An 11,949-nucleotide genomic window follows, 5' to 3' on the forward strand; every position below is an offset into this window, starting at 1 on the left:
CACACCTAGGTCTCCTTCCTTTAATAATAACGGCTAGTGTGGTGCCTGTGATATACGTAAACCTGCCAATATCCATCGCCATAATTATTGGAATGACTTATCGTGGGAGAAAAAAATTACGTTTCAGTTGCATAACATTGGTTAATGGAAACACCGTCATTTCACAATAGTGAAATAAGCTAATGATCAATAAAATGCAGCTCATATCGGTTGCTTTCGATGACGTGAACTCCATTAAAGCTACATATAGCGCTGGAATTGAAGATCGGATTTATATCCATTTTGCAAAAACACATTTATGTGACCAGGTGTAAATGAAATCGTTTTGATAAATCAGATAGCTATCCGATCTGTAAAAACGCATGAAGTGACCAGGTGTAAACAGCCCCTATGTTGCTGTCGGGGGCGTATCAGATGTCCTGTTAAACCTCATCTAACCAGTTGCTGTGTTTGATGTCCTCAGGGTGTGTGAAGGGCTCGTCGGACAGTCGTTCCCCTCGTCTGGCGCTAGAGAAGAGTCTCGGCTGGCCGTCCAAACACACACAGTGCCTCCACATGCTGAAACACCTGCATAACGGCGCCCGCATCACTGTCCAGATGCCGCCCAACATCGAGGGCCACTGGGTGTCCACCGGGTGAGAGCGTTAGAGCCTTTCTTTTCTTTTCTTTTAAAAGGCAATTAGTATTCACGTATATTATCAATTTAATTGCACGGACACTATTAGATGAGAACAAAACTTGAACTGAATTGATCTGAATAATGATACTATCAGCCCCTTTCACACAGCATTGGCAGTAAAAATGACCCGGTAAACTACCGTAAGATTGGCAGTAAAAATGACCCGGTAAATTATTACCGTAAAATTGGCAGTAAAAATGACCCAGTAAATTATTACCGTAAAATTGGCAGTGAAAATGACCCGGTAAACTACCGTAAATTGTCAGTAAAATTTACCTGCTAAATTACCGTAAAATTGCCATAAAAATTACCATATTACCGGTAATGTACTGTTAATGTTACAATCTCCCTTACTGGTAAATTGCTGGATCCAATTCACCGGTATATTTTAAAAGGTCCTGTTCACACATGATCTGTTACCGGTAATTTACCAGAATTTTGAATTTGTGTCATAATTTATGAATTTTACAACATTAAAGTCGGCATAAAGCGTAAGTTGCGCAAGTCTTTTCTACCCCTTTGTGCCTTAAATCTGAGTGAAAGGCTTCTCAAACAAGAACAAATGTGGGCGGGGCTTGATTTTGTCCGTGGGGAATTGATTGGATGGTTGTGGTTTGCTATTGGTGGATCTCATGTGAGTGACAGGTTGCCCCGCCCACATTATCAGAGAAGAGAAGAGATGCTGCGAGAGGAACTTATTCTGATTTAAGATTACCAGGAACAAGAAGTTAAAACAATAATAATGTGCACGGATAAACAACTTATAATAAACACACTGTAAAAAAATTCTTTGTAAAATAATGATAAAATACTGGCTGCAGATTCACCTGTTATTTTACAGTATTTATACTGTGAAAATATTTTACGGTTTATTACCGTAAACATGAAATACATTTTTCCAAATTTACAGTAAAATACTGGCTGCAGAGTCGCCAGTAATCTACAGTAATTCTACAGTATTCATACTGTGAATTATTTAACAGCTTTTTTCTGTAAAATTAAATGCAGTACATTATCTCTGTAAAGCTGCTTTGAAACAATCTGTATTGTAAAAGGTGCTATATAAATAAAGGTGACTTGACTCTCTCTGTTCCCTCATGGCAGCTGTGAGGTTCGACCCGGTCCAGAGTTTCTCACACGCTCGTATCGCTTCTTTCACAACAACACCTTCCAGGCTCTCCAGTTCTACTACGCCGACAACCACTGCACCGCCCCGACATACACACTCCTCATCCGGGGCCGACTGCGACTCCGACAGGCGTCCTGGATCGTACGGGGCGGGACCGAGGCCGACTACCAGATCCACCGCGCACAGGTATAGAAACATAAACACATGTTCAAATGTACGGATAAGGACATATTGGTAACACTTTACAGTAAGTTTTCAATAAGGTTGCAAAATTGGACAACACGTCTATCTTAGGTCAAGTTAATCTTAATACATTTTTAAGATCGAAAGATCTGTTAACAAATCAAACTGTCCCCAAAATATGTATTTTTTTAAATGAATTGATACACTAAAACTAAACAATTTGTGAGTCATTGACTTATTCCTTTGATTTCCAGAGAGCAACATAGTGTCGGCCCAGATCCGGCCCAAATCCGGTACGGCTGGAATCCACATGTGCCAGATGTGGCCCTGGGCCGACACTATGTTGCTGTCGAGGTTGATTCATTCGTGAATGAAGTAAATGGCACTCTTTATGAATGAATCATTGATTCACCCTGTTGATTCGCTCAAAACGCGCATTCATTTAGAAACGAAACACCAAAGACGCAAACAGTTCTGCTCTGGCTTTAGATAATATGTTCCTTGGCAAAATTGAGCAAAAACAGACAATATTGTGTCTAAAATATAACATAATCTTAACTTTTTATTGAACTGACACAGACAGCAAAATAGTGTCCGCCCAGATCCGGTACACATGGATTCCACACGGCCCGGATGTGGGCCGGATGTGGGCCGACACTATGTTGCTGTCTGGGGATTCTGAAGTCAAATTTAATATTTTCACGATTGCACTCGTGCTATTTGAGACAAAAACAGCACTTGTGTGATATTGCTTTACTATATCATATGATATAAATATGAGGCAATAAATCATAGAGGGGCATTTTTGCCCTGATATCTTGAATTTTAGGGTCATTATAATTGCATTTAAAAGGCTATGTTATTATATGATCTACGTAGGTCTGGGGCAGGTGCGTCATTAAATCATCTTAACTTTATTTTTCCATATATACAGTGTGTGAAAGACACTTAGGGCCCTATTTTAACGATCTAAGCTTATGGTCTAAAGCGCAGGGCGCAACTGCACAACTGTCCAAATCCACTTTTGCTAGTTTAACGACAGGAAAAATGGTCGGCGCTCCCGGCGCTGGTCTAAAAGGGTTGTCTCTATTCTCTTAATGAGTAATGGGTGTGTTTTGGGCATAACCTGCACTAAACCAATCAGAATCTCATCTCCCATTCCCTTTAAAAACCAGTTGCGCTAGGATTCGATATTTACATGGAGGAATTTGCAAGCGGAAAAACTGAACGCATCTCCAGAGCGCAAATGGATCTGCTCGTGCGCAAGGTTAAAGCTGTGTGTGTGTGTGAGATTAAAGCTCAGACCATCTACGGGACAAGCCGAATTCACCATATCTTTATGTAAACAATATTAATCTTTTATATTGTTATCCTTTTATTTTTAATATTTGGCATGTTTGTGTGCTGCTGTGCATCACTGTGTGTGTAATAAGCAGAGTGTGTGTAATAAGACTGTTGTTACACACCAGAATCTGAATTTGTCTCATATTTAATGAAGTGTGTATCATAGATTCTATGAAGCTGCTTTGAAACGATCTGCACTGTAGAGATAAACGTGGCTTTGCTCACTTCCAAAAACTGTAAAATTACAATGTACCGTTAGATCTATCACATAACAGTTATTCACAGTATATATGGAAACTTTCTGTTAACCGATTAACAGTTTTCCATTGTAGCATTTTTACGGTCTTTCACCGTTAAAATCATGATCTTTTTTACAGTGTACTGTAGATAATTAATGTGTGTTGACTTGACCAGAATCTGAATTTGTCTCATATTTGATGAAGTTTGCGTCATTGATTCTGTTTATGACTGTGAAGCTGCTTTGAAACGATCTGTGCTGTAGATATAAACATGCCTTGTTAAACTTTAACCAATTAACAGTTTTTCACTGTAGCATTATTTTACCGTTTACCGTTTTATCGTCTTTTCTCTGTAGCATTATTTTACCGTTTACCGTTTTATCGTCTTTTCACTGTAGCATTATTTTACCGTTTTATCATCTTTTCAATGTAGCATTAATTTACCGTTTACCGTTTTATCATCTTTTCACTGTAGCATTATTTTACGTTTACTGTTTTATTGTCTTTTCACTGTAGCATTCTTTTACCGTTTACCGTTTTATCGTCTTTTCACTGTAGAATTCTTTTACCGTTTACCGTTTTATCGTCTTTTCACTGTAGCATTATTTTACCGTTTACCGTTTTATCGTCTTTTCACTGTAGAATTCTTTTACCGTTTACCGTTTTATCGTCTTTTCACTGTAGCATTATTTTACCGTTTACTGTTTTATCGTCTTTTCACTGTAGAATTCTTTTACCGTTTTATCGTCTTTTCACTGTAGCATTATTTTACCGTTTACCGTTTTATTGTCTTTTCACTGTAGTATTCTTTTATCATTTACCATTTTAGCAGTCATTTTTCATTTACCATTTTAGTAAAAGCAGTCTTTTACCGTTAAAATCACAATAGTTTTTTACAGTGTACTGTAGAAATAAACGTGTGTTGTCTCGACAGGTTGTGTGTCACTCTGTGTCGGTGGCTGAAGATCTCGGTCAAAAACTGAACCGCACCTGTAAAGGTTCCTCTCGGGACCCTGGATCCTGGGAGCCTCACGTGAGTTACGACCTGTGGAGTGACGAGAGCGTCTGCGACTGCGACTGGTACCGAGGCCTGAACTTCTCCATGCACGAGCTTCAGCTGCTGAGGCTGGAGAAACAGTACCTGCACCACAACCTGGACCACCTGGTGGAGGAGCTTTACCTGGGAGACGTTCACACCGACCCCGCGCAGAGGATTTACTACAGACCCTCCAGCTATCAGCCGGCGCTGCAGAACGCCGAGGTGAGCCCAGAAAACATTCAGTGAACATTCTGTCTGAAAACTGGGGTGAAGTCACTGTAATCGGCAGCCTGGAGTGACTTACTGCTGTAATAAGCTGGTTTGGAAAAAGCAACTAATAAATCATCCTAATAAATGTAAAATAAAAAAATATGTAAACATCCTTGAAAGAAAATACATTTTATAGGCTTCAACATCAAATGTAAGTTTTTTTTTTTTTTTTTTTTTTTATAAGAAAAAAGGAAAATAAAAGCAATTTACAAATTTACAAAAAGATAAATGAAAAATTAATTATAAATATAAAAAACAACATTATTCATTACAAAAACTTATTTTTTTATTACAATAAAAATGTGTAAATGTCCCAAAAATAAAGTTTTAAAAGTTTTAAAGTTTTTTTATTAGAAAAATATTATTATTACAGTACAAAAATGCACTATTATTAATTACAAATCTATATTATTATTCTAAAATTTACAAAGAAGTGTTTAAACCTTTACATTATTATTCATTACAAAAGTATTTTATTATTATTTTTATACAAATATGTAAATATCCTGAAAAAATAGCAAACATAAAATATTAGTTTTTCTTCATTAAAAACAAATTAGTCATTATTTATTACAAAAATATTATTATTCAGTACAAAAATTTATTATTATTTCAAAAACTATATTATTATTCTAAAAATATGTAAACATCATAAAAAATAGCAAATATAAAATATTGTTTTTTCATTAAAAAGCAGTTTACAAATTTACAAAAGTTTTTAAACCTTAAAAATGTATTATTATTATTATTAATAATATTAATTACAAAAATATTATTCATTACAAAAGTTATTTTTAGAAAAATATGTAAACATCCTAAAAAATACTAACTTAAACAACTGTATTTTATGTACAAATGTATTTTTTTTAAAGGATTAAATTAATTATTAATATTATTAATTACAAAAAATTATTATAATTAATTAAAAAATGTATTATTTATAAAAAATACTGTTCATTACAAAAAACATTATTATTATTCATTACAAACACTTAAATTATTATTATAAAAATATGTAAACATCCTAAAAATGTTTACACATAAAAAAAAAGTAAAGTATTAATATTATTCATTACAAAGCTTGTGTCAGTGAGAAGTGTGTGTGTGTGTGTGTGTGTGTGTGTGTGTGTGTGTGTGTGTGTGTGTGTGTGTGTTTCCGAGACTGAGATGATGTTTGAGTTTAGGATGAAAGATCTTCTCTTAACGCTGAGATTTGTGATCTGTTGGTGTGCTGGAGGATGTTTATCTCTCTGCTCGACTTCTCCTTCATCTGGAAGAGTTTTATCAGGAGGATCTCAGTAATAATCATAATAATAATAAAAGAGAAGACGGCCTGCCTCGCTCTCGTCTCTGATGAAACAAACCAAACCTCATTCTGTATGAATTAATGTCTCAGCTTAGAGTAAACATGACTCTGGTTTGAGTCTCAGACTCGTGTTTTCTCTCTCAGTAAGAGGCAAAGACTTTTGACCAGCAGCGTATAGTGATGAGAAGGGGAACACTTTACTACTAGAATGTACATCTCCTGAAGAGAATGTGAGTGGTGCTTGCAGTGGCAAAACTCGCCACTCGGTTGCTAGGGTGTTTCTAGTGGTGGGTTGCTAAGGTGTTCTGGGTGGTTGCTAGGGTATTCTGGGTGGTTGCTATGGTGTTGCTATGCAGTTACTAGGGTGTTCTGAGTGGTTGGTAGGGTGTTGCTAGGCGGTTGCTAAGGTATTCTGGGTGGTTGCTAGGGCATTGCTAGGGTGTTCTGGGTGGTTGCTAGGCAGCTACTAGGGTGTTCTGGGTGAGCAATACATTTAAAAATACTTTAACACAAAGTATTAGTAAAATGATGAAAATTCAGCTTTGGTCACAGGAATAAATTACACTTTTACTATACATCCACATAGAAAACAGCTGATTTACATTGGAATAATATTTCACAATTTTTACTGTATTTTGATCAAATAAACCAAGCCTTGGTTAGCAGAAGAGACACAATCAAAAACATAAAAAATCGTGATTATTCCAAACTTTTTCTGACTTTCTGATTTTAAAGATATTCAGTTGTGTTCAGTGTTTTTGTGTGCAAAAGAACCGCTTTAAACCTGCAGGGCTGCGTTTGGCCTTCACAGACACACTACACTGTATTATGTGCATAAACAGCTCTTTTTGGCACGTTGCTTCGTTTAAGTAGTTGCTTTTGTGACACAAACCAGCTTCGGTCGACATGAGCTCGTAAAAAATGTAATATAGAAATTCCTCTTTATGGAAAGATGTTTACTTTTTTCTTGTGCTATTAAAAACGATTTGCAAAATCAGCCACAAGTGCACATCGAAGAATAAGCCGTAAAGAAAAATCAAAAGTCCTCAAGCATGTGGTGTCCATTTCAATCCCATCATGCACTGCGTCATCGCACACCATTAAAGCCCTCATTAACACATCGTTCCTGATTTAGCCACTCGACGGACATGATTGCAATTCCATCCCTGAGACACAAAAGGACAACCAGTGTGTGTGTGTGTGTGTGTGTGTGTATGTGTGTGTGTGTGTGTTCAACGGTGGTTTTCTGGGTGGATCAGACTCTTGTTTTCTGCATGTGTGTATTCAGTGTCATGTGCTTTTTATTGATTATGTATTAATAGAAGCATAACTAGTTTGTAGTTTGAAAGTATCATTTACAGTTTAAATATCATTTACAGTTTTGCAGTTTAAAAGTATAATTTACAGTTTTGTAAAGAATTTTGTAAAAGTATCATTAACGGCTTAAATATCATTTACAGTTTTGTAGTTTGAAAGTATCATTTACAGTTTAAATATCGTTTACAGTTTTGCAGTTTGAAAGTATCATTTACAGTTTAAATATCATTTACAGTTTTGCAGTTTGAAAGTATCATTTACAGTTTAAATATCATTTACAGTTTTGCAGTTTGAAAGTATCATTTACAGTTTAAATATCGTTTACAGTTTTGCAGTTTGAAAGTATCATTTACAGTTTAAATATCATTTACAGTTTTGCAGTTTGAAAGTATCATTTACAGTTTAAATATAATTTACAGTTTTGCAGTTTGAAAGTATTATTTACAGTTTAAATATCATTTACAGTTTTGCAGTTTGAATGTATCATTTACAGTTTTTGCAGTTTGAATATATAATTTACAGTTTAAATATCATTGTGAAAAGCGCTCTGCAAATAAATGTGAACTGAATTGAATTGAAGATAATCAGATTCCGTGTCTCTGGTCTGTTGTCAGAACCACGACCTCAGCTGTGTCTCGTGTGGTATCGTGTCTCTCTCGGACCCCCTCCACCCGCCGGTTCTCCCGCACGGACCCGAGCTCACGGTGAGTCTCCACGGGCACTGGGTGTCCCGGCGCTGCGAGGTCCGGCCCGAGGTTCTGTTCCTCACACGACACTTCATCTTCCACGACAACAACAACACGTGGGAGGGCCGATACTACCATTACTCTGACCCGGTCTGCAAACACCCCGCGTTCAGCATCTACGCCAGAGGACGGTACAGTCGCGGGGTTCAGTCCACACGCGTCATGGGCGGCACCGAGTTCGTGTTCAAAGGTGAGACTCTTTGAATATCATTCACAACTCCTTACGTACATTCGCCTTGGGCCTGTTATTTTGCTGCAATAAGAAATCCAAAACCTAGTGTTGTCGAATTAATGCGTTAATTAGGCTAATTTAATTTATTAGTTATGGAAAAATATGATTTAACGCACCATAATTTCATATCTGGGTTGTGTGGAATCCATGTGTGCCAGATGTGGGCCGGATCTGGGCCGTGAGGAATCCACGTGTACCAGATGTGGGCTGGATCTGGGCTGTGTGGAATCCATGTGTGCCAGATGTGGGCCAGATCTGGGCCATGAGGAATCCATGTGTACCAGATGTGGGCCGGATCTGGGCCGTGTGGAATCCATGTGTACCAGATGTGGGCCGGATCTGGGCCGGGTGGAATCCACGTGTGCCAGATGTGAGCCGGATCTGGGCCATGAGAAATCCACGTGTGCCAGATGTGAGCCGGATCTGGGCCATGAGAAATCCACGTGTGCCAGATGTGGGCCAGATCTGGGCCATGAGGAATCCATGTGTGCCAGATGTGGGCCAGATCTGGGCCATGAGGAATCCACGTGTACCAGATGTGGGCCGGATCTGGGCTGTGTGGAATCCATGTGTGCCAGATGTGGGCCAGATCTGGGCCATGAGGAATCCATGTGTGCCAGATGTGGGCCGGATCTGGGCTGTGTGGAATCCATGTGTACCAGATGTGGGCCGGATCTGGGCCGTGTGGAATCCACGTGTGCCAGATGTGAGCCGGATCTGGGCCATGAGAAATCCACGTGTGCCAGATGTGGGCCAGATCTGGGCCATGAGGAATCCATGTGTGCCAGATGTGGGCCGTGTGGAATCCATGTGTGCCAGATGTGGGCCAGATCTGGGCCGTGTGGAATCCATATGTACCAGATGTGGGCCGGATCTGGGCCGTGTGGAATCCATGTGTGCCAGATGTGAGCCGGATCTGGGCCATGAGAAATCCACGTGTGCCAGATGTGAGCCGGATCTGGGCCATGAGAAATCCACGTGTGCCAGATGTGGGCCAGATCTGGGCCATGTGGAATCCATGTGTGCTAGATATGGGCCGGATCTGGGCTGTGTGGAATCCATGCGTACCAGATGTGGGCCGGATCTGGGCCATGAGGAATCCATGTGTACCAGATGTGGGCCAGATCTGGGATGTGTGGAATCCATGTGTGCCTGTGTGCCAGATGTGGGCCGGATCTGGGCCATGAGGAATCCATGTGTGCCAGATGTGGGCCGGATCTGGGACGTGTGGAATCCATGTGTGCCTGTGTGCCAGATGTGGGCCGGATCTGGGCCATGAGGAATCCATGTGTGCCAGATGTGGGCCGGATCTTGGACGTGTGGAATCCATGTGTGCCTTTGTGCCAGATGTGGGCCGGATCTGGGACGTGTGGAATCCATGTGTGCCAGATGTGGGCCAGATCTGGGCCGTGTGGGATCCATGTGTGCCAGATGTGGGCCAGATCTGGGCCATGAGGAATCCATGTGTACCAGAGGTGGGCCGGATCTGGGCCGTGTGGGATCCATGTGTACCAGATGTGGGCCGGATCTGGGCCGTGTGGGATCCATGTGTGCCAGATGTGGGCCAGATCTGGGCCATGAGGAATCCATGTGTACCAGAGGTGGGCCGGATCTGGGCCGTGTGGGATCCATGTGTACCAGATGTGGGCCGGATCTGGGCCGTGAGGAATCCATGTGTACCAGATGTGGGCTGGATCTGGGACGTGTGGAATCCATGTGTACCAGATGTGGGCCGGATCTGGGCCGTGTGGGATCCATGTGTACCAGATGTGGGCTGGATCTGGGACGTGTGGAATCCATGTGTGCCTGTGTGCCAGATGTGGGCCGGATCTGGGCCGTGTGGGATCCATGTGTGCCAGATGTGGGCTGGATCTGGGACGTGTGGAATCCATGTGTGCCTGTGTGCCAGATGTGGGCCGGATCTGGGACGTGTGGAATCCATGTGTGCCTGTGTGCCAGATGTGGGCCGGATCTGGGACGTGTGGAATCCATGTGTACCAGATGTGGGCCGGATCTGGGCCATGTGTGCCTGTGTGCCAGATGTGGGCCGGATCTGGGACGTGTGGAATCCATGTGTGCCTGTGTGCCAGATGTGGGCCGGATCTGGGCCGTGTGGGATCCATGTGTACCAGATGTGGGCCGGATCTGGGTATTAATGGACTTTAATGAACTAATTCTCTTTTCCAGTGAACCACATGCGTGTGATGCCGATGGATCTCGCGACCACGTCTCTGCTGAACGTCTTCGAGGGGAACGAGTGTGGCGTTCAGGGCTCGTGGCATGTGGGCGTAGAGCAGGACGTCACTCCGACCAATGGCTGCGTGGCATTGGGGCTCCGCCTCCCGCACACGGAGTATGAGCTCTTCCGTGTGGAGACGGACGCTCACGGGCGAAACCTGCTCTACAACGGCCAGCGGCCCAGCGACGGCTCCAGCCCGGACCGGCCCGAGAGGAGAGCCACGTCCTATCAGATGCCTTTACTCCAGTGCAGGTCAGAGGTCATCGCCGAGGGCCCGCAGCGACTCAGCAACCGTTGCCGGGGTAGTTACCATGGCGATCTGGCGACGACGGTGGCGGTTTTGAGTTTATTCGCGTTTATGTTTGCAGACAAATAAGTGCATTTTCATGCCAGTTGCCGGGGCGGTTACCATGGCGATCTGGCGACGACGATGGCGTTTGAGTTTATTCGTGTTTATGGGATTCTTCAGATGAAGGACCAATGTGGATGTTTCTGGAACATGTTTGACTTGAAGACCCAGAATGCACTTGTGTAATAATGATTGGACTAATTAAAACTGCTGCACAACGATAACCGCACTTTATTAGAACGAACGAAGCCCGATGCTTTCACTTCTGACGAGACTTTGTTTTCTACGAATGCTGAAGGAAAAATAATTCACGCCCGAAATGAAGATTCTGTCATTGTTTATTCACTTTCTTTCCCATTCATAGAGAGCAGGAGCCTCGCTCATGAAGACGAGTAGATGATGATCATAAATATGAACACAAGACAGTTTTAGAAATGTTCCTACGAACTATTTATAAACGTAAATGCACTCCAAATGTGTGTGTGTGTGTGAGTGACTGTGTGTGAGTGTTTGTGAGTTTGTGTGAGTGTGTGTGTGAGTCTTTGTGTGTGAGTGTGTTTGAGTGTGTGTGTGTGTGTGTGTGAGTGAGTGAGTGTGTATGAGTGTGTGTGTGTGTGTGTGTGTGTGTGTGTGTCTGTGTCTTTAAAAATGTGTCCCTTACTTTTTCTGTAGGACTTATTTTGTTGGTGTGACTCGAGTAGCTTCAAAAAAAAAAAATTCTCGATTAATGTTTGACAGAAAACGACCAGCTCACAGGTTTGAAATGACAGAACTTTAATTTCTCTGTGTGTTTTTCCCTGTAAAGCATTCGTTGCAGAACGAGTGAGACGTGGACGTTCATATCAGAGGTATTTTTATACGAGTACGAGAATGAGTT

The 11,949-nt window shown here is 41.5% G+C and overlaps 1 protein-coding gene across 1 annotated transcript; it reads left to right on the plus strand.

The window, feature by feature from the left end:
• Positions 1 to 463: 463 nt before the first annotated feature.
• Positions 464 to 11,777, plus strand: LOC308686734 (protein APCDD1-like; the record flags this gene model as incomplete). The annotated part of the gene is made up of 5 exons (XM_081395168.1): positions 464 to 635; positions 1,784 to 1,994; positions 4,509 to 4,835; positions 8,121 to 8,442; positions 10,672 to 11,777. Coding segments are annotated over 5 exons (1,460 nt in total), but the record flags the coding sequence as incomplete, so codon positions are not given.
• Positions 11,778 to 11,949: the final 172 nt, after the last annotated feature.

This window comes from Scardinius erythrophthalmus (assembly GCF_964197995.2).
Source record: "Scardinius erythrophthalmus genome assembly, contig: HAP1_SCAFFOLD_710, whole genome shotgun sequence".
Taxonomy (NCBI): Eukaryota; Metazoa; Chordata; class Actinopteri; order Cypriniformes; family Leuciscidae; genus Scardinius; species Scardinius erythrophthalmus.